The sequence below is a fragment of the Phaseolus vulgaris genome, chromosome 10 (genome assembly GCF_051622355.1).
Source record: "Phaseolus vulgaris cultivar YP4 chromosome 10, ASM5162235v1, whole genome shotgun sequence".
Classification (NCBI taxonomy): domain Eukaryota; kingdom Viridiplantae; phylum Streptophyta; class Magnoliopsida; order Fabales; family Fabaceae; genus Phaseolus; species Phaseolus vulgaris.
Genome location: NC_143507.1, coordinates 2,456,269 through 2,480,232, shown reverse-complemented (window position 1 = coordinate 2,480,232; position 23,964 = coordinate 2,456,269). Strand labels below are relative to the sequence as shown.

The 23,964-nt window shown below is 40.8% G+C and overlaps 1 protein-coding gene across 1 annotated transcript; it reads left to right on the top strand.

Moving 5' to 3' along the window:
* The first annotated feature begins 1,771 nt into the window (after positions 1–1,771).
* LOC150024148 (protein NRT1/ PTR FAMILY 5.5-like) lies at positions 1,772–23,210 on the top strand. Its single transcript, XM_090296212.1, has 4 exons — positions 1,772–1,937; positions 2,024–2,246; positions 9,317–10,655; positions 22,949–23,210. Exons 2-4 carry the CDS (start codon positions 2,034–2,036, stop codon positions 23,095–23,097), a joined length of 1,701 nt encoding a protein of 566 aa, XP_090152338.1. The 5' UTR covers positions 1,772–1,937; positions 2,024–2,033; the 3' UTR covers positions 23,098–23,210.
* Positions 23,211–23,964: the final 754 nt, after the last annotated feature.

The window sequence follows — 23,964 nt, the reverse complement described above, 5'->3', positions numbered from 1 at the left end:
AAGGTATTTCATTAATGCATTTCATTTCATTAATGCATTTCATTATTAACTTATTTTAAAATGATAATTTTTTTTAGAACTGTTTTCATTTCCCTCACATGTCCTAAACGTAAAAAACACAAGCATTCTTCTGCAATAATCCATACCATATATATATACTATATATATATATATATATATATAGTTGTATCATGTTTAGTTGCTATTGTAGTATTTAATAATCTTGATAAGTGTCAAAAACACTAGAAGTAATGATATTTGAAAATGGTTAGAAATTAACATAGGTTTAAAAATCTCTATAAATACCAGGAATTCCATGAGTTGCTGGGAAGTAATTGTTATTTCAGAAATTAATTAAAATTATCACTAATCCGTTAACAATATTAAATATATAAAAAAATAAACCACGAATAATACATTTAACGGAAAATACTAAAAATAATTTTTTTTATTGTAGTGTATTAGTAAACTTATTTTTGGTGTTATCATCTTATTACCGAACTAAAAGGTTACTTTAGATAATTTTTAAATATATCATAATATACTAAAATCTTTAGATGATGGTGGGAAATCATCTCATCTCATGACTTTTGTAACCATGTTGCACTATGTTTCATAATATACTCAAATCTTAGTTCACGGTTGGACTGCGTTTTCCTTCTTTCCTTCTTGTTTTCGTAAATCAATAGCAGCTTCATTATTGCCCTCTGTAAGTACATTTATAATAAATAAAAAATAAACTTAAAAAAATAAAAGTAAAAAATAGATATAACAATAGTAATTTAAAATATAATTATAAATTTTATTCATTTAATGTAACTGTCAAATTTAAAATATCACCTACCATTTAAACTATTGTAGAAAGTAAAAACTAAAAAAAAAACATAAATATAGTTGTAGAAAGAATTTAATGTAATAAATATTGCATAAAGCTTTTGAAAAAAAATTGTAATAAATAGCAATAGATAACAAAAAAAGATAATAGTAGTGACAAAAACATGTCAAGCAACAAACAATAGGAAGTGAATTAGATAATTTTCTTACTTTAGCTGTCATAAAATTACTCTTGAGCAATATTGGATTATAATGTCAACACATTTCAATCACCACAACAGATAACTTGAATGTAAAACCGATGGAAAGAAATATATGAAAGATATGAAAGATAGGAGACTAATTTTGTAGCTATCATACTTGTACTATTTAGTCTTAGACAAAAAAAATAGTAGAAGTATTTTTTGTCCAAATATGAATAGAAGATTTTAATAAGACATAATATTTATTACAATTTTAAAATAAAAAGCACAAGTATGATCAGAACAACTATATTACTCTGCAAATTCAAATAAGAAACCGTTAGTAAAAAAAAAAAAATATCTACTAATTATTAACTTATAACATTGACCAAGAAAAAAAAAACAGTAAACCTTAGTACATGTGATTATTGATTAAACTTCCATTGTAAGACATTTATGTTTAAAATTTATATATATAAATTTTAATCAACAATATTTAAGTTATGATCTCTAGATCTCTGACTCTATCTCTTGAGTAAAAATGTATAGAATTGATTACTTATGTGTGAGTTGATGAAACGTGTTTTTCTAATTTATTACTCACATGTGACAATTATGATCCAGAGAAAAACATGACAGTTTCGCTGTTGTTTTTCTCAACATCCCCCAGGTAAGAACTAATCAAATATAAAGTGCTGAACAAATCACACTTGTCTCTAAAAGTTTATTTATTCGGTTAGCTCTGTTGTGTAACTAGTTTCATACTATTATCACTGATTCTTCTATTCCCGTAAAACTTTCATCTCCATGGTGCTGCAAGAAAAGGGTTCAGAAATAAAATCTCATTTGCTCTAATGAAGAATTTTTTGCATCAACTCCGTCATTTATTCGTCAACTCTAAGACCCTACTCTTCATGGGAGGTAATCATTAAAGTATATGCAGCTAATTGTGTTGTTTATGGGAACTAAATTTTAACTTAACTCTTTCACCCTTAACTTTTTTTCAGCTTTGGCTACATGCTACAGCATTGTGGAATTCTCGGTGTTCTCTACTATGATGGATTACTACGCAGATTCGAAGGTGGTGGAGGATATCTACCAATAAGTGCTATTTTAACAAATCTACAAGATGGTCTATCGTCACTCCTGTTCATTTTTGCTTCTCTAATCTCAGAAGCATATACGGGTCCCGTCACTATGATCACTATTTGCGCTGCAACTTCCATCGAGGTAATATATGCACATACATAATTTTTTATGTCTTCCTCCTATGATGTTTATGCGCCTAATACACTTTAGAAAAACTGAAAGGCCCGTAACAGGGCAAGTTTACACTCGGGGGAAAAGAGTAGTCTCCAATAGTTTAGAGAATGATAGTTAGTTAGTTTTTTTATAATCAGCAAAGAATAGAATTTAATTAAAGGGGATACAAAGGGTATCCCAACCCACTTACACAAACATTTTGAAGATATAAATCTTCAATCTGCAGAAAACACCCTAGAGATAACAGAGAAAACTAGCTACAGCTGCAACAGGGGCCCTGCTATAGCGTGTAACCTGCCAATACTAGCTGTTTTATGATTAACCATCCATACTTTTGAACAGCAGCCCCTCCGTAATATGGTTCCACCAAGTTGGCAAACCCTTCAGAAGCAATTGGTTCTCTCTAGCCATAGAACCACATCTGCATGGCCATTTAATCTTCAATCCATAGAAACATCCTCTAATTTTGTAAATGATGCAGGCTTCTTCATCCAGCCACTCCACCAGAAGCAAGTGACCATTTAAAAAGCCAGCAGCTCCCACTCCTACACCCGTTACACAGTACCAGTCCAACCTTGCTTATAAGCTCAATCCTTGCAAGCAACAGAGCTTGGCCGTTCGCACAAATCACCACCAAAAACCAGCTCTGTCATACTTTACCAGCAGTCGTCCCACTTCACCACCAAAACAATGGTTATTATGCAATAAACCTTACTCCTGCCTCTGCATCATCCATGAGATGAACACAGCAGCCTGCATGTTACTTAACACTTCTAAGACAGATGATTGGGTTAAGGACCCAATCAGCAAACGAGTAATTAAAGGAATGAGTCCTGTGTTTCAACCAGAGCCAAGATTTGAGTTGAACTTTCTGAAAAATCTCATCCACATCTACTACCCCTTGCCGGAATACGATTAAATTTCGTTGGTCCCAAATGCCTCTGATCACGTTCACCCAAACACCTTTCCAAACCAGATTTTGTTTATTTGTGGCTTGGAACAAATAAAAATTCTGAAAGTGCATCTTAAGGTCATTATGTTGGACTGTAGATGTACCTACCCACTTAAAGCACTCGGACCATACCCGTTGGGCATATTTGCAATGTAGAAAAATGTGCTGTCTGGACTCCTCCTCTATCTAACACAGTGGGCATAGCATTGAGTTCATCAACACCCCTCTTCTACTCAAACACTGTCTTGTAGGCATTCTCCCCCTTAGCGCCCTCCAAGCTGTCATTAACACATTCGGAAAAGCCTTCGTTTTCCATAAAGAATTGTACACTTCGGATTGCGGGTCTGCACTGTGCTTGGTTAAGCATTTGTAGGTAGCATTTACAGAAAAAATCCCAGAATTCTCCTTCCCCCACACCTGTATGTCCTCAATATTCTTCTTTAACGTGACCCTGGAGAGGAGCATGTTAAGATCAGCTTCCAATTGGGACTCCCACTCAAATCTAGTACGCCTCCACCTCAATATCCACCTCCACTCTGAATTACACCACATTCCAACTTCGCCTATGGTTTGGCCTTGGTGTAGGGAAAGAGAGTACAGACGTGGGAACATGGTTTTAAGGTTCTCACTTCCAACCCACACCTCCTCCCAGAACTTTGCTTTGTCTCCACATCCAAGTTCCCATCGTAGTTCTTCTTGAAACCACCCTCTATCTACACCCTCTTTGCACGTTTTGTTTAGATCCCTCCACCACCAAGATTGGTCCTTGACAGTTATACAGCCGTTATCACAATCCAGATCATACTTTGACCCCAACACCTCCTTCCACCTACCTTTTTCCGATGATATGCAACGCCATTTCCATTTGGCAATCAAGGCCTGATTAAACTTTCGAATATCTCTGCAACCCAACCCTCCGTCCGTCTTTGGTTTGCAAACGTCTTTCCAACTTACCCATGATATTGGCTTGTTGACCTTCCCCCAACCCCACAGAAATCTGCTTTGGATTCTGACTATCCTTGTACATACCGACTCTGGAGCCCTGAACAACGAGAGATAATACAAAGGTACAGCTGTTAAAACAGAGTTAATAAGGCAGCTTCTCCCTGCTAGAGATAAGAACCTCCCTTTCCAAATACTGAGCCGTGCTTTAAGCTTGTTGAGAACAGGTTCCCAGAAATGTTTCTTCCTTGGGTTCCCTCCCACCTCTATACCCAAATACTTAAAAGGTATCCCCATCTGAGTGCAATTCAAGATCTTGGTGAAACAATCTACAATATTACTTTGTATATTAATACCAGCCAACTTAGATTTGTGGAAGTTAATCTTCAGACCTGAGGCAAGCTCAAAGCCCCTTAGGATGGCTTTCAATGTTATCACATTATTGATATTATCTTCACAGAAGAATAAGGTGTCATCCGCGAATTGGAGAATACAAACTTCCTCCTCTTTGCGTCCTATCTTGAGACCCGTCAACATGTTGACCTTTAAAGCTTCTCTTACTATCCCTGCAAGACCTTCTACAACAACAAGAAAAAGAAACGGTGCCAGGGGGTCTCCTTGCCTCAACCCCCTAGTAGGCTTGAACTCCTCCGTAGGACTCCCATTAACCAACACCGACACCGTAGCAGAATCCATACACCCTTTAATCCAGGAGATCCACAAGCTATGAAACCCCATCTTGCACAACATGTCATATAAGAATTTCCATCTGACCGAGTCATAGGCTTTCTCGAAGTCCACCTTCAGACAGAGCCCACTTCTTCTCCTTTTCCTTAGTTCCTCCAGAACCTCATTGGCCGTCAGTACACTGTCTAGGATCCCTCTACCCTTTAGGAAGGCAGATTGGTTGTCATCTATAATTGCTGGCATCACCTTCTTCATTCTATTGGCCAAAACCTTTGCAATGATTTTGTATAAGGCACCTACTAGTGAGATGGGTTTGTACTGTTCTAGCTTAGATGGATCCTTGATCTTAGGGATAAGTGCAATGAACGAAGCATTGCAGCCTTCCGGGATAGACCCCGTCGTGTGAAACAAGGCCATAGATGCTACTATCTCATCTTTTATAAACTCCCAGCTCTTCCTAATGAAGTTGAAATTAAACCCATCAGGACCTGGGCTCTTTGAACCTTCACACTGCCACACTGCCTCCTTTATCTCCTCCTCAGAGAACATGGCTACAAGGGTCTCGTTCTCCGTAGCTGATAATGACTGAAACTCAACACCATCTAACCTTACCCCTAGATCCTTCGTAGCACAAAATCTAGATTCAAACAACTTCTTGGCCTCTGTTCGCACTGTGGACGGTTCCTCACACCATTGGCTCCCTACCTCAACACCTTTCACTTCGTTCTTCAACCTCCTCCACCTCAGAGACGAATGGAAAAATCTAGTGCAAGAGTCTCCATTCTTAAACCAATTTGCTCTACCCTTCTGACTTATGAGGGACTCGATTCTCTTGTCATTCTCTGTGAGGCAGCTTACTAACTCCATTCTTTTCAGCCTACCTCTTTCCCCCAAGTCCCCATTACAATCTTGGTTATCAAGATCCTCCAAATCCTGTAGAATCCTCCGCTTGGTATTATCAAGGTTACCGAATACCTCCTTATTCCATGTCTTCAGGTCAGACTTGAGACATTTCAGTTTTTCTTTAAAAACTATGAAAGCATTCCCCTGCACTATATAAGACTGCCATCGAGCTTTCACCATCTTGAGAAAACCTTTATCAAAGAACCAAGCATCAACAGATCTGAACGGTTTGGGACCCCAGTCCTTCTCCACAGATTTCACCACCAGTGCACAATGATCAGACACTTCCCTTCTTAGAACGTATTGTTTGCTCATCGGCCATATTTGTAACCATTCTTCAGTAACAAAGACTCTATCAATTCTGCTTTTGGCCGTTCCATCGGGTTTGAACCACGTAAAAGTCTTACCAACCAAAGGTAACTCTATGAGGGAAAAAGATTCAATGAAACTATTGAAGCCCCTGATCTCATGATCGACATGTAGTGAGAAGTTTGATATTCGACAAGAGAGAAGAGTAGGGAGAATTATAAACTAGATTATTGTTAGAAATCTTTTAGAAGAGTATTTTTCTCTTTGAAAGAAGTCTCAAATCTTGTTTCTTTTTCCTTGTTTGTAGTGTCACCCAAACTTACTAAGTTTTTGAATTACAAATAATATAGCCTATGATGTTCCTCTTTCTATCATTTGGTCCGATCTTCCAAATTCGAGACGAGGAGCCAGCGAAGTTTGACGTTGTCCATGCCACCAAAGATGGGATGAAGAGTCACTGCATTGGAGTAACACTTGATAACATTAGAGATTTCCATGCATTAATCTTTGGTGGAGTTCTCACAATCTCTGGTAGAGGAGTTCACCAAATTACACCATATATAGCGGATGAAAAAACTTCAGTATCTCTAACCGTGGAGGACCTGGGGATTGAATACAAGATGACTGTGAAGAAGGTCAAGTTGCCACCTTTTGATGGTGATGATCTAGTCAAATGGATCAATTAAAGGAAAATATTTTGAAGTACAAGATTTGTTAGAGGAGGTTAAAGTTCTATTGGCCAAACTAAGTATGTGATGAAGCCCCGAGAGATAGAGCATTCCCTGAACTAGCCCAACCTTCAAAAAGGATGACCCAGAATATGATCCAGGACCCAAGACTAGGTTAGGACCATCCCCTAGCCAGTGCCTCAGAGCCTATCATTCCTCAGAGGATCACTAGGAGTAGAGCTCATGTGATTGGAGTTGAGCACTAACTAGTTTCTTTTGTTTTTAATTTCAGTAGATTAGAGTGTACATAGCATAATATGGGTGTACTTAGCATAGATTGGGCTGACTTTGGGGGTTCAAATAGAAGAATAAGCTAGAAGATGATGTACTTAGTAAATTGGGCTTATGCCAAAGCCACATTAACCTAGCTTATAGAAAGTCACTCATGTGTCACCCATGTGCTCACCTTTAACCTGCAATATGCTCTGCCTTTCTCCATTTGGTTAGAGTACTATCAAATTGCTGCACAATTCCAGCACTATAAATACAAATGTCCTGCTGCAAAGCTTACGTGATTGTGATAGCTTCCCCACAGTATCGCAGAGCCACAAATACTACTACTGCTACGAACCCATAACTATTGCTCCTAACAAATTCTCCTGGTTCTTCCAACATCTTCTTTCTTATATTTGCTTCCAAGATTGACAGAGATCATTCACAAGTTCAACAGATACAGATCAGCAACTATAACATAGAAGACACTTCCACCCTTACTATAGATAACACCACTCCAGCTCCAATGTTCACCCTTCCATAAGCACACCAGCTGATCCCTTCTGTCAGCCATAGCTTTGAATGCATTGGTTAGGATTTAGAATCCAATCAGAGAAAGCATAGTTAAAACACTTTACCATGTGCTTCAACCATAACCAAGAAAGCAATTACGCCGAGTGAAATTCAGCATCCGGAACCCCTTGTTTAAAAATAACCCCGTTTCTTTGATCTCAAATACACCTTACTATTGTCACCCACATACCTTTTCATACTTGATTCTGCTTAAAGGTTAAGTGCACTAAGTGAAAATTCTCAAAGTGACATTTCAGATCATTATGTTGTGCCATCGCAATACCTATCCAACTATAACAGAATGACCAAACTCGATGAGTAAATGTACACTCACAGAACAGGTGTTGGACCGACTCTTTCGAGACATGGCAAAACACACATAGAGGAGAGCTAACTTGTACACCTCTCCGAATAAGATTACCTCTGGTAGAGAGTCTATCAAATAAGACCCTCCAAGCAATGGGCATTTGGTCTTGCTTTTGTTTGCCATAGCATTTTGAAGACACTATTCATATAACGCCAGAAACTTGGTTAGTCGTATAAGCATAAGCAGACTTCACCAAGGAGGCCCCTGATGAATCCCCTCCCCACAGGATACGGTCATTGGCTTCCTTGTTCATAGTCCCCTTTGCCACATATCTTAGAAAATCTTCCCCCAGCACAGATTCCCTTTCAAACCTACCCCTTCTCCAATTAAGCCGCCATTGCCACCCTAACTCTCCCCACTCGCTTACCTCAGCTACCGTTAGTCCCTGATCCAAAGATAAGGAATGCAATCTAGGATATAAGGTTTTGAGGTTCACATTCTCTTCCCAAGCGTCCTCCCAGAATCTGACTTTGTCCCCAGATCCAATTTTCCAAGTTAGAGCTTGTTGGTACCATCCTCCTTCTTCTCCCTCACCACACGCTTTGTTTAAATATCTCCACCCCCAAGATTGAAATTTCCAGTGACATTGTATATTCCCACTAGCCATTCCATATTTGGATACTAGGATATCTTTCCATTTCCCTTTTTCATTGCTCTGCAACCGCCATTTCCATTTTTCCAACAAAGCACAATTAAACTTCTTGACATCTTTAACCCCAAATCCTCCTTCCTCCAAAGGTTTATACACGTTCTCCCATCTGACCCAAGAAATTGATTTGAGCTCTCCTCCCCAACCCTACAAGAACCAACTTTGAATACTAACAATCTTATCACACACCATTGCTGGAGCTTTATAGAATGACAAGTAGAAGAGAGGGATAACAGTAAACACCGATTTGAGCAGGCAAATTCTACCAGCCAAAGAGAGGTATCTTCCTTTCCATGTATAAATCTAGCACTTATCTTATTTACTAGTGGCTCCCAAAACTGCTTCTTCCTTGGATTGCCTCCTACTACTTGTAGCCCAAGTATGTAAAAGAAATCTTCATGGATAACAGTTCAAAGATTTAGCAAAGACTTCTAGAGTATTTCTATCAACATTAATACCTGACAGTTTTGATGGGGTAATGAGTTAATTAGTGAATAAGTGGGTGGCCTGATAGAGGTGTAATGAGAAGTTTGCTATTTAGGGAGAGAGGAGAGAGAGAATGAAACTGGATTATTGTTAGAATATGTTAGAAGAGTATTGTTCTCTTTGGGATGAGTTTTATTTCTTTTTCCTTTCCAGTTTTATTTCTTTGATATTCCTTTTTCTATCAGAAATCACGTGATAAAAAAAAAAAAACTCTTATTCTAATGGCAGGGTTTAATCCTAATATGGATATCAGCTTATTCAGAATCATCTGGTGCACTCTATGCAGCCATATTGCTCCTTACAATAGGGAAAAGTGGTCAAACGCTTTTAGATAGTTTTCTTCAAAATAAGGTAGAAGAGATACTTGAAGCAAGAGAAAAAATCGAAATAAAAGATGGAAGCACAGAAAAACAAAATGAGCTTGACCTCATACGTATAATTCTTACAAATACGTGGTTGTTAGTTCCACTGGTTGTTGGATACGTGGTTATACTATTTACTGACTTTTTCAATCAAGATTACGATATTATCTTCAGAAATTCAGCAGTTCTGATGGGAGGGTGTTATCTTTTGTTCCTCTTTGGTAGTACGAAGTATAGGCACGAACAAGTGTCTGATGAAAGCTATTTTGGCAAAATCTTTAGAATCTGCAAAGCAGCTTATGGGAGACGAAGATCAGATTATCCAGCCTCAGAGAATGGTTATTACTGGAAAGGTAATGTGCGGACCAATTTATGTTATGTCTATGGTAAAGGAGTGAGATTAAAGCCACGAGTTCCACGGCTCTTCAGGTGGTTGGACAAAGCAGCTATACTGAATGAAAAAGAAAGGGATGTGAAAGTTTGCATGGTGAAGGAGGTGAGGGAAGTGAAGAGCCTTGTTCCTATGATCTACCTGTGCTTTTCCTTCTTTGCTTACAGTTTACTCGTGGCTACTGGGAACACTTTTTTTGTTGCACAAGCAAGCAGCATGACAACTACCAATGGCTATGATATCTCTAAACTCTTTTTGATCAAAGTTGCCGCCGGAAAAGTGTCGCGATTCATCTGCTTTTTGATCATGGCCGGATTGCGTAGTAAGAGAACCACATATTCTACGTCGAAAACATTTGTAGTGACGACTTCGATTATAAGGATTGGTTTTGGAATGGTGTCTGCCGTAATTTGCTGCTTCGTAGCATGGAAAATGGAGTTTTATAGATTGTATTCCCTAGAAGTGAAAATCGAAGCCTTATATCCGCAGTTTATATTGTTGGGAATGACGGAGGCACTTGTTGAAGGGGGGTTAACGAAATTATTTCATGCTCACGTCGCAAAATCAATGTGGAGTTTTGCGGATTCGTATATTGAATTGGTGAATGGTATTGGCAAACTCCTCCTTATTCCATTCGTCTTAGCTTTGAGGGGCAGTTGGTTGAAGGAGAGTATCTACACTACCGACTTAAACAGGTTCTATCTGATGTTGGGAATATTGAACGCTGCCCTCCTCCTAGTTTATGGCTACTACTCCTTCAGATACACATACAAGGAGACATGTCCAGAAGATGCTGCTCAACCAGATCTGGAAGGTAAATATATATATATATATATATATATATATAGATAAATGATCATTCATTAAAATAAATATTGACATTTATTTTTAGTACAATAAAAAAAGTTGGTTTAATATAAAAATTATAATTCTATTAGTTTTTTTATCTCACATCGACTAGAGATTAGAGTCTTTCATAGTATATAAGTGGATGCAAATCTCACCTTATTGATCCAATTTTATGAGATTGAGTTAAATTTAAAGTCCACTTCTTAAGTAATTAAGTATATGTTCGGTATGTAGTAATTGTATATAGTTATAAAAGAAAAAATTAACATTAATATACTTATTATTATACTAAAAAAAAAATATTTTAATACTTATTATATTTGAACCAATTATTTCATATATATATATATATATATATATATATATTATGTATATATATTTTTTTTCTTTTTTTTTCTTTCAATCTTTTTGTTTCTTTTAAAACATTTTACAACAAATACACGTAGATATTGTCTAAAACTGTACCGGCAGGCACCGGACGAACAGATGTACCGACCGGCCGACCGAACTCATAATAAATGTGAGGGCGCAACAAGACTAAGGTAGTTAAGATACTCCGAAAAATAAGGAATACGTGTGTGAAGAAGATATTTTTCCCCGGGTATTCCGGAGCACGATTGGTAAAACCTATCCATAACCACCCTGAGCCCAAGAGGTAGAAAGCCCATTTAGAGGTAGAAAGCCCATTTAGCAATCCTATAAATACAGTGCTCAAGCCAGAGAAAGGTACGTTTTGATTCACTTACTAAACCTCACTTAGAATCTCATACTTACTTGAGCGTCGGAGTGCCTTCGCAGGTACCCTCCCCCGCCCGACCGAAGGAGATACCAAGAAGGAGCGACCGACTGAAGGAGAAGAAGACCGACACGTCAGCAACTACACTACATCAACTGACCGTGCCTGGGCCCCATCTCTCCACTCAGGTACAATTGGCGCCCACCGTGGGGCCGAGGCAAATCTTCAATTTTTGAAGCTATAATGGTTGCGACAAGAAACAACAACGACGCTATGGCAGAACAGATGACTATGATTCAAATCCTCCAAGCTCAGATGGAGGAACTGCGACAAAAGGGGATGGAAGACCATCGTCAACATGAAGAAGATAGACGCCGCCAAGAAGAAGATAGACGCCGCCAAGAAGAAGAAATCGCCTTATTAAGAGAGCAGAATGCACGACTCCAACAACAGGTCGATAATCCCGAACGAGAAGGCCAATCCCATATGGCCGACCGAACCGCCTCTCGCATACCTACACCTGCCAATACCAATCCTGCTTCCAGAGCTGAAACAGTCGAAAGAAAGTCAAGTAAAAGGGGTCATCCTTTTACAGACGAAATTATCACCACTCCACTTCTTGACAAATGGAGAGGTCTCGCTATTAAACTCTATGACGGCTCGACCGACCCGGACGAGCATTTAAATGTCTACAAGACGCAAATGACTTTGTATACCACAGATAATAATGTGTGGTGTAAAGTATTCCCCACGTCGCTCCAGGGAGAACCTCTTACTTGGTTTACAGAGCTGTCTCCGAATTCCATTGACGACTTCGACGTCTTAGCCGTAAAATTCTCTACTCAGTATGCCACCAGCCGACCGCATCACATGTCCTCCATGTCTCTCTTAGCGGTACAACAAGAAAAAGGTGAATCTCTCAGAACCTTTTTAGATAGGTTCAACAAAGCATGCATGCACATCCGAGGACTCAAGCAGGAAGTTGCATTGCACCATTTAGTCTCGGCCATCCGGCCGAGCCGTTTTACTGAAAGTCTCATCAAGAAACCGCCTCAAGACATGGAAGACCTTCGAGCTCGAGCAACCAAATTCATGCAAATCGAAGAACACATCGATTACACCAACGGTTCAAAACCGTCGGATCTGGAGTCCTCAAAGATCAAACCCCGAACAAAGAAAGAGAAGTCGAGACTGAACGCACCGCCCGAATCACTCCAAGATCCGACCGGTGCAGAGGAGGCCGAATGCCCAGGTTTAACAGTTATACCCCCTTAACTGTGCCGAGGGGACGAGCCCTAGATGAAGCACTACAAACAAACTTAATTCCGATATTGAAGCAATATCAAACGCCACCGAATGCAGACACAGCTAAGCATTGTCAATACCATCGAAACTTCGGCCATACGACCGAAGGATGTCAGGCGTTGAAGGACAAAATCGAAGAGCTCATTCAGGCTGGTCATTTGAGACAGTTCGTTAAGAGGGCAAGAAATTCAAGATCCCCACCACGGAGTACCGACCGTACATCTCGTGGTGCCGACCGGTCTTACCGTAACGATTATAAACGCCGAACCGACCATAACCAGGCTTCGCGGAAACGCAGTGAAAGCCCCGTTCGGCGTACACGCGCCCGCAGCATAAGTCCCGACCGAAACACCCGCCCTCGCCAACGAGTCCGCGAAGTCATCAACATGATTGCTGGACCCGTTAATTTGGGCGAACCGAACCACGAAGTTAATTATATAGCTGGAGGCTTTGCCGGTGGCGGGTGCTCAAATTCCGCCCGAAAGAAACATCTCCGAGACATCCAGTCCGCTCATGCTACCACAAGGAGGCGTCCACACATACCTCCGATCACCTTCACTGACGACGACTTTACAGCTATAAATCCAGCCCAGGACGACCCTATGGTAATCACTGTCGAAATTGACAAGTTCGCAATTGCCAAGACCTTGGTCGACCAAGGTAGCTCAGTCGACATATTATACTGGGAAATCTTCAAAAAAATGCGCATTCCAGAATCAGAAATTCAACCCTATAACGAACAAATTGTAGGGTTCTCAGGTGAACGGGTCGACACTAAGGGGTATATAGACTTGTATACAACCTTCGGTGAGGAAGATGGTCTCCACAAAACAATAAACGTACGATATCTGCTGGTTAACGCCCAGACTTCTTACAACATCCTGCTCGGCCGGCCGTCTATCAACAGATTAAAAGCCATTGTCTCCACCCCACACTTAGCCATGAAATTCCCTTCGGCCACTAACGACATTGCAACCATCCATGTCGATCAAAAAACCGCTAGGGAATGCTATGTAGCAAGTTTGAAAAGTGAGCCAACTCGACGACTCTATACAACCAATACGGACGACCGAGTCCCGCAAAAACGAGGACGTTCCCCCACACGGCGTTCCGAACGATACATGTCCCGTCGTCAAATGATAGCCCTTGTTGACCTCGACCCTCCCATGGACGATCCCCGTATGGAAGCAGGAGAAGACTTGCATCCATTCCCGCTTCGCGATGATCGCCACACTACGCACATCGGTACTTCGCTGAAACCGGACGACCGAATAGCCATCGGGACGACAGTTGTTAAAAATTCCGATCTTTTCGCCTGGACGGCCGCTGATATGCCTGGCGTAGACCCACAGGTTATCACTCACCGATTATCACTGTATAGAGAAGCTAAGCCAATAGCTCAAAAGAAAAGACATCTAGGCGAGGAACGACGTCAAGCCGCACGTGAGGAAGCCGACAAATTGTTACAGGCTGGATTCATTCGGAAGGCCCATTACACCACATGGCTAGCCAACGTGGTTATGGTGAAGAAAGCGAACGGAAAATGGCGTATGTGTGTTGACTACACAGACCTCAATAAAGCTTGCCCAAAAGACTCGTATCCTCTGCCTACCATTGATTGTCTCGTTGACGGTGCAGCCGGGCATCACATCCTCAGTTTCCTTGATGCCTACTCTGGCTATAATCAAATCCAAATGCACCCGGCCGACCGAAAGAAGACGGCCTTCATGACTGATTCCGGCAATTTCTACTATGAAGTGATGCCCTTCGGACTCAAAAATGCCGGAGCCACTTATCAAAGACTAATGGACCACGTATTCCACGACATGATTGGTAGGAATGTTGAAGTCTATGTCGATGACATCGTCGTCAAGTCCGACTCATGAAAACAACATATTGCCGACCTAAATGAAGTTTTTCAGGCCCTCCGCCAACACCAGATGCGACTCAATCCGGACAAGTGTGCGTTCGGCGTCGAGGGGGGGAAGTTCTTAGGTTTTATGCTAACTCATAGAGGCATAGAAGCTAACCCCGAGAAGTGCAGAGCTATCTCCGAAATGCGAAGTCCCAACTCCATTCAGGAAATTCAGAGACTTATCGGCCGACTCACCGCACTATCCAGATTTGTTCCTAAACTCGCCGAAAGAACGAGGCCCATCGTCCGACTACTGAAAAAAGCATCCCGCTTCGAGTGCTCGACCGAATGTGAGGAAATTTTCCTCGATTTGAAAACTTTTTTATCAACCCCGCCGGTCATCCAGAAACCGGACGCACGAGAACCCATCATAGTCTACCTCGCCGTTTCACACGAAGCCGTCAGCTCAGTCTTAGTGCAAGAAATTAATTTTGAAGAACGGCCGGTTTACTTCGTCAGCCGCGCCCTTCATGGCGCCGAAATCCGATACCAGACGATCGAAAAGGTAGCCATGGCCCTCATCATTACCGCCCGACGAATGCGTATGTATTTTCAGAATCATCGGATTATTGTTCGGACAAATTACCCTATTGTAAAGATCCTCACTAAGCCAGATTTAGCCGGACGAATGATCGGTTGGACGATCGAACTATCCGAATTCCATATTCAGTACCAACCACGGGGAGCGATCAAGTCGCAAGCTCTCGCCGACTTCGCAGCTGAACTCATTACTTCTTCAGCCGAGACCGAACATTCATCATGGATCTTATATGTTGATGGCTCCTCCAACGAGAGGTCGTGCGGCGCTGGAGTTGTTTTGGAAGGCCCCGGCGAGATTGTCATCGAGCAAGCCCTCAAATTCGACTTCAAAGCTTCAAACAATCAGGCCGAATATGAAGCCATATTAGCCGGTCTACGTCTCGCTCAAGAATTAGAAATCACTAAGTTAATTTGCAAAAGTGATTCCCGGCTTGTCATCGGTCAGCTTAACGACGAATATGAAGTCTGAGAAAGCTTTTTACAGCGATACTATCACTTAGTCAAACAGTCGATGAGCACCTTTTCTGAAATTTCTATGCAGCACGTTCGACGCGATCACAATACCCGCGCGGACGCCTTGTCCCGGTTAGCAACCACGAAGTGTAAAGGAATGCATCGGTCGGTCATCCATGTTACGCTTGCACGCCCAAGCATCGACCTACAGGAATGCCTGACGACCGACACGGAATCTACTTGGATTACCCCAATCAAGCAATATTTACTCGACGGCACATGTAGTCCTCTCGGCGAAAAAAACATGAAGCTGCAGGCCGCCCGTTTTGTCTTAATCGGCGACGACCTTTATCGCCGAGGTTATACCCAACCACTCCTTAAATGTTTGACACCAGACGAAGCTTCCTATGTCATCCAAGAATTGCACGAAGGAATTTGCGGAACTCACTCCGGCGCACGGACAATGGCTGCCAAAGTATTTCGGGCCGGATACTACTGGCCGACCGTCCAGGGCGACTGCACCAATTTCGTCCAAAAATGTCTTAAATGCCAAGAGTTTGGCACTTTGTCCCATCAAAAGCCTGAGGAACTCCATTTTATGTTATCACCTTGGCCGTTCGTCCAATGGGGTATGGACATCATTGGTCCTTTCGCCCCCGGTAAAGGCCAGTGTAAATTCTTACTAGTCGGCATTGATTACTTCACCAAGTGGATCGAAGCCGAGCCCCTGACTGCAATCACCGCCCGCAATGTTCAAAATTTCGTATGGAAAAATATCGTTTGCCGCTTCGGGCTTCCACAAATCATCATCACCGATAACGGTCGGCAATTCACCGACCGAACGTTAGCTGAATTTTACGAGAAGCTCCACATCAAACACATCGCTAGTTCAGTCGAACATCCGCAAACAAACGGACAGGCAGAAGCTGCAAACAAAGTTATTTTGAACGAACTGAAGAAACGTCTCGGCCCAGCAAAGGGCAACTGGACTGAAGAACTCTTAGAAGTCTTATGGGCATATCGCTGTACTCCTCAGACGACTACACAAGAAACGCCGTACAGCCTAACGTATGGCACCGAAGCTATGATCCCCGTCGAGATTGGCGAACCCTCTCTCCGCCGGCAAACCCTTGATCTTGATCTAAACAAGGAAAGCCTCTCGGTCGGTCTCGATCTCATCAACGAACTCCGGGACAAGTGTAGAATTAGAGAAGAAGCATGCAAAATTCGGGCGGCCAGACGATACAACTCCAAAGTTAAACCAAGATTGTTCCACAAAGGCGACTTAGTATGGCGAATGCGGAGCAGCGCACAGAAGGAAGGAGGCAAGTTCTCCAGCAATTGGGAAGGACCTTTCCGCATAGCAGATACGGCAGTCGGTGGAGCCTATTATTTAGAATATTTATCTGGGAAGGAAATACCGAGAACGTGGAATGCCACACATCTCAAATTTTATTACAGTTGAACTTTAATAATAAAAGTGCACTCTTTCCTCGCTCGGTCGGTTTTTCCCTAAGGAGGGTTTACGATCGGGAAGGTTTTAACGAGGCACTAAATTAAAATCCAAATCTCCTAGTCCTTTACTCAATTCATATCTCGTTCGGTTTCATAGGTATTTAACGTAGTCATAATTATATATGCCTCGTTCGGCATCAGAATTATTACTTTTAACGTAGTCAGAATTATATATGCCTCGTTCGGCATCAGAATTATTACTTTTAACGTAGTCAGAATTATATATGCCTCGTTCGGCATCAGAATTATTACTTTTAACGTAGTCAGAATTATATATGCCTCGTTCGGCATCAGAATTATTACTTTTAACGTAGTCAGAATTATATATGCCTCGCTCGGCATCAGAATTATTACTTTTAACGTAGTCAGAATTATATATGCCTCGCTCGGTATCAGAATTATTACTTTTAACGTAGTCAGAATTATATATGCCTCGTTCGGCATCAGAATTATTACTTTTAACGTAGTCAGAATTATATATGCCTCGCTCGGCATCAGAATTATTACTTTTAACGTAGTCAGAATTATATATGCCTCATTCGGCATCAGAATTATTCCTTTAACGTAATCGGAATTATTTATGCCTCGTTCGGCATCAGAATTTATCGGATTTATATATGCCTCGTTCGGCATCAGACTTATTACTTTAACAATCGGAATTATTTATGCCACGTTCGGCATCAAAATTATTCAATTATCTATGCCACGCTCGGCGTCAAAATTAATTTATTTATGCCTCGTTCGGCATCCGACTCATTTATGCCGAGTTCAGCATCAGAATTAACTTACTATAACGAAATCGCAATTATGTATTACTCGTTCGGCTTCGCATTGTTACTAACAGAATCAACTACACCCCGTTCGGCATCCAAAATAAAAATCTACAGCATACAACCAAGGTTGGTCGGCACAAGCTTTCCATCCACCACTAACTTCTCAATATCATACCGGTCGTCCTCCAGGGGCGTACCGTGCAGACAAGCCACTTGTTGGATGCCTAGCCGGAAGTATTCTTCGCTAATGCGAAGCATAAAGTCCTGACACTTAGCCACTTCCGTCTTTAATGCCTCCTCCCGGTCGGCTCCTTGTTTCAGTTGCGCCTCAAGGTTCTTTGTAAGTTCCTCTTGCGCTTTTAAGGCTGTCTGCTTCTCCTCCAATTGAACCTTCAACCCCTCTACCTTCTCGGTCGACATCTTAGCAGCTTGAGTGGCCTCGGTCACATCCTTCTTTAACCGAGGAATGGTAACGGTCGTCACTCTCTCTAGCTCTTCAACCACCGTCCGGCTTGCCATGAGCGCCCTACTTTGCAACTCTAATGTTTCCACCATCAATTTAGTTGTTGGGATGGTGGCAAAAACCTCACTCTCTTCGGCAGTCAGCTCCGCCTGCAAGTGAGCTGCTATATCTAGGCCGACCGCCAACACCGTTGGCTCCGAAGCCGTACGGGATGACCCAGCTCGGCCCTCACGACTTCCCTTCGGAGGCCGAACCCTTTTCTTTGCAGCAGCAGCCGAAGCACCCGCCGCAGTAACCGTTGTGGCCGGCACAGCTGCCGATGGCCCGGCCGTATCGATAGAAGCGTCCGCACGACTCATGATTTCTGCAAAACACAGGAATTAAACACTATTAATGAAGTTATTCAGTAAAACCGAATTTACAATTACATACCAATAAAATCCGCCCAGGGGTCGGATGACGCATATAATGAAATTATCTCCCTCGCAGATAACTTGTGAGGGAGTTGGTCAAATACCACCATGACGGCCTTATCCAAATCCGACAGAGCCATACGAGAACTCGCGTTAAGCACAGTCGGATCCTGGGTCCAATGGAATGGAAACTTAGTAATACCATCATTATAAAAGTACTCTAGGCCGTCCGACTCTACGAATATCTTGAAATATCGTTCCTTGAAATTCTTGTCGGACGTGGTGAAGGCCGCAAACCGCACACTTCCCGGACGGCTGGTCAATGACACCCAACTTACAGGGTTGGACGAATATGTGTTATAATAAAATAAAAACACTCCCGCTCTGGGCGTCAAGTCAAAAAGTTGACACACCATTCGGAAGGCCTGCATGCACGCCCACGCGTTCGGATGAAGTTGGGTTGGTGCTATGTTGAGAAACCGTAGCACATCCATTGTGAACTCATCGAACGGCAACGTTACTTTCAAATCAACGAATAACGTACTATAAACATAAAAGAAATCTACCGGAGCATTCTCCCTTCCATGACAGACACGGTCGGTGTACCCACATATTTCAGCAATGAGAATATCTGAAGGTAAACCCGACCGCACTACGGGGGCCCTAGCCATCACTTTGTCAAAATCGTCCGGTTTCTTAAAAACAGTGGGTGTGTTCCTAACACTCATATCTACCCAGTCATAGCTCGAACCCACAGATCCACTCGTACTTTCGTCACTTCCGGACGATGACTCCCCACTCTCACCCGACTCTCTACTCCCTACCCTATTTGAAGAAAGTTGCGACATAACTAACCTTTCGTTCACAAATTAACACCTCGGTCGGCAACTATGGTTCGTACGGCGCAATAACTCGCAATGTAGACGCTGCAATCAGAGCAACTCGGATGCCGAACTCAACGAAACGTGATCTCTTTGCAACTGGGAACGCTATTTATAGCATTTCCCTCTCACCCCCATCCGTTAGATTCCCTCTCATCCTACGACCCATATCAGCCGGAATTCGAAACGTCATTTAATCCACACCGCCGGATTCATCTCCGCCGTCTTCGACCAAAAGCAAATGTCCCATCATACCGTTACACTTAATGCTTGACACCTCGAAAGAACAACCATTACGACTCTTCGGCCTTTGTTCACCTCGAGCCTGGGGGGCAAGTGTACCGGCAGGCACCGGACGAACAGATGTACCGACCGGCCGACCGAACTCATAATAAATGTGAGGGCGCAACAAGACTAAGGTAGTTAAGATACTCCGAAAAATAAGGAATACGTGTGTGAAGAAGATATTTTTCCCCGGGTATTCCGGAGCACGATTGGTAAAACCTATCCATAACCACCCTGAGCCCAAGAGGTAGAAAGCCCATTTAGAGGTAGAAAGCGCATTTAGCAATCCTATAAATACAGTGCTCAAGCCAGAGAAAGGTACGTTTTGATTCACTTACTAAACCTCACTTAGAATCTCATACTTACTTGAGCGTCGGAGTGCCTTCACAGGTACCCTCCCCCGCCCGACCGAAGGAGATACCAAGAAGGAGCGACCGACTGAAGGAGAAGAAGACCGACACGTCAGCAACTACACTACATCAACCGACCGTGCCTGAGCCCCATCTCTCCACTCAGGTACAAAAACGATGAATATGCGCTTCTTTTTGTCGAATGTGAATAATTTAACCTACGTACGATAATATATATACTCTTGTCAGATTATAAAAAAATTCACATAATAAAAAGTGTATAGGGAAAAATCTCCTTAAATTATTTTAAAAATTATTTATACACATGAAAATTATTTACTCATTCTAAATTTAAACTCATGACAATATGGGCAAGGTCGAGCTCAGGTCAAGTTAGGCCAGACTTGAACCGTGACAAATTGTTCATACATCTCTAAGTCTAATTGAGTTGAGATAGGTCCCCATTAAGCAGAGGTGAGTATGGTTTGGATCAGGCCAAGTTGGGTCAAACTCAATTTGTGTGGAGGCGAGTTAGGTTTGGGTTAGGTCGAGTCTAGCTTAAGCCAAGTCAAGTTCGGATGAGATTATGAACTCAACTCATGTCGAACCAAGTCGAACTACACTGGGCCAAATCTGGTTCAACCCAAGTTTAGTCGAGCCTAAGTTAGCTAGAGTTGATTCGAACCCATGTCAGACCTAATTGGCCCTAGATTAGTATGAGTGAGGTTAGGTCGAGCCTAAGTCAGATTTGATTGATTTAAGACCATGTCAAGTTGGCTAGGTTGGACCTAAGTCAAGTCAAATCATATTGAGTTCAAGTCGGACATAATTATGCTTGTTTAGGTCGAGTTGGACCAACCCACATCATGTTGAGTCAAGTCAAGCCTTAGTTAGACTTTAGCAATGCCAGGTTAGGTTTAGACGGATCCAATCATTGTATTTCCCACCTCTAGTCGGGCCTAGGTTAAGTTGAGTCGAACTAGACCAAGGTCAAGCCATGTCGTCTTGGATCCAAGATCAATCAAGTTGAGTTAGGCTTAGGTCAGGTTGGGACCAAGGTAAGAAAGGTTAAGTTGTGTTTGGCCCAAGTTGAGTTTGATCGGGCTCGGATCAAGCTCAGTTGGGCTGAGCCAAGGTCAGACCAAGTTGTCTTGACCTTGAGACTAGCCAAGTCAATTTAAGCTTAAATTAGGCTAGATAAGGCTCTAGTTAGGAAATGTTAGGTTGGGTTAGGCCCAAGTTATTTAATGTTGGGTCAAGCAAAGCCTAAATCAAGATGTATCTAGCTAAGCACAAGCAGGTTGGGTTAGGTTGATTCAAAATTAGGAAAGGTTGGATAAGTCAGGTTGAATTGGGTTGGGTCTAGACCAAGTCAGGATGACATTAAGTGAGGTTAAACCCAAATCAATTTGGGTTGAGTCTAGGTAAGTTTAGGTTGAGTCTCGGTTACTCTAGGTTGTACTAGGGTCCTAACGTCTTAGGTTGGGTCATGCTTGGTTAGGCCAGGGTGAACGGAAGTTGCAATAAATTGATTGGAAAAAGACAATGGAAGACATTGAACATGAAACAAGTAAATGGGAAGAAGAGTAAGGTAGGGTGGTGATTACCTTACAAAATGTACACACCAATGTGGATGGCTAGGACCCTTGGAAGGTCTCTTGTTTGAGGCTCGAAGAAGACAAGAAAAGGAGATCACTTAGAAAAACTCAACAAGTCAACACAACTCACATAAAAGGAACTCAAAAAGCTATTCATACTAAACTTGTTTACTATTAAAAAGATGTATTTTACATGGATGGTTCACTTTCTTATATAGCCTTTATGGGCCACACATTCCCACCCTTAAAGTAAATGTCGGACTTCTCTTAACACATAGTCTCATTATTCTAGAAAAAAAACATAAAATTATGAAGAAAATTGCTAAAAATGACTATTCTAACCTATGTCTTTTTTATTTTTCTTTTGTCATAAAAGAGTAGGAGAATTTCTTATTACATGTTTGTATTCTTTAATTTATCTTCTTGATATGTCTTTTCCTATTTCTTCTTTAATGGAAGACTTCATTTGCATGTTTTTTTATGAGTTACTTTATCAAGTTGAGCAATCTTTACACCATAGAACTTATTCTAGTTTACAAACACATGTTCTTTCCTTTAATTTTTTTTGCTTTTATTTTGTTCGTTTCTTTTATTCAAGACCTTTAATTCATTGTAGAAAACTAACAACAAATGCTATTATATTATTTATGAATTCTTTAACCAAAGTTAGTCATTAGCCATGCATTTTATGGCATGAATTTGAAAATGATGGAGGAAGAACTTTGAAAATAAAGTTTGTAACACTTAAATAAAGAGGTATTTTTCTGGAAATATTTTGGCTTATCTACATGCCATACTAACATTAGTGGAATATTTAGACTCACATGGAGTGCTTTAACATTACTTTGTTATACAATTTAAAATTGAAATATGCAATTTTCTTATAGTAATGTAACTTGAAATTAAATATTAATTATTATTAAATAACGAGTCATAAATGTTGATTTTTATTGCAGGATTAGATTACATCTCTAACTTCCTTATCATTTTGAAAATAATAGTTATCATAATTCCGTTTTTGTATACAATAGATGAAGAAACCCCAAAAGGCCATGCTGAAGAAGAAAACCATGTTGAAGTAAATGTTAAAGAACAAGAAGATCATACGGGCCATGTTGAAGAACAAGATCGTCTGGGCCATGTTGAAGAACAATTAATAAGACCATATGGGTCATATTAAAGAAGAAGAACACCAAGTTGAAGCAAATGTTGAAGAACAAGAAGATTATCTAGATCATGTTGAAGAAGAAGATCATCTCCTATTTTTTGTTTATCCTGAATCTTAGAATGATATTCGACATGATGATGCATCATGACTACTTATTATTATGCGGATAATATTTTAACTAATCCTAATAATGATTAATGTTGTTGAACATGTAAACAACAATAACTTTATTATTTTTTTATCAAAATATAGTTGTACTACTTTAAATCCCCCATATATATATATATAGAGAGAGAGAATTTAGAGTATTCCAACTCGTATACATTTTTTTTATCAGAAAAAATGAATTAAATTGAATTTATGGAATATTTCAAGAATATCCCAACCCTTATACTATAACCAATGCTTTTCTCTCATGCTTACAATATAAAACCAGAATTAATAAACTAGCATGATACAAAGATAACGCATAACAAAGGGTTTGCTTCCTTAATCCTAAATAGGCATGAGCTTGAAAACTGAGAATACCTAAAAAATACCAACAAAACTGCGCCTTCATATTAGGAAGGGAGTGTATTTTCTCTTTAACTAAATTTGGAGAAAAATTAAAAAGAAAGAAAATTGAAATTGAAATTTGAGGCGTATGATAAAAAAAATGACATCTTTATTTTTTAAATCACTGTTAAAAATATCATAATTTCCATAAATATATGTTAACTAAAATATTAACACTTGTAAAGATGGTCTATAGTTATTGTGATTCTCTATCTATTTAGGTTTAAGGAGTAATAATTGTAATTTGTTGAGATTTGTTAGCTTTAGGTCCTTTTAGGTAAGACATGTTTAAGATTGTTTTTACTTAAGGTATTATGGCTAAGT

What these genes read in the sequence shown, in the direction of transcription:
- LOC150024148 (XM_090296212.1), top strand. Translation starts at nt 2,034, where the DNA reads ATGCTACAGCATTGTGGAATTCTCGGTGTTCTCTACTATGATGGATTA. An exon ending in GCGCTGCAACTTCCATCGAG is followed by an intron (nt 2,247 to 9,316) that starts GTAATATATGCA and finishes TTCTAATGGCAG; the next exon opens with GGTTTAATCCTAATATGGAT. An exon ending in TGCTCAACCAGATCTGGAAG is followed by an intron (nt 10,656 to 22,948) that starts GTAAATATATAT and finishes TGTATACAATAG; the next exon opens with ATGAAGAAACCCCAAAAGGC.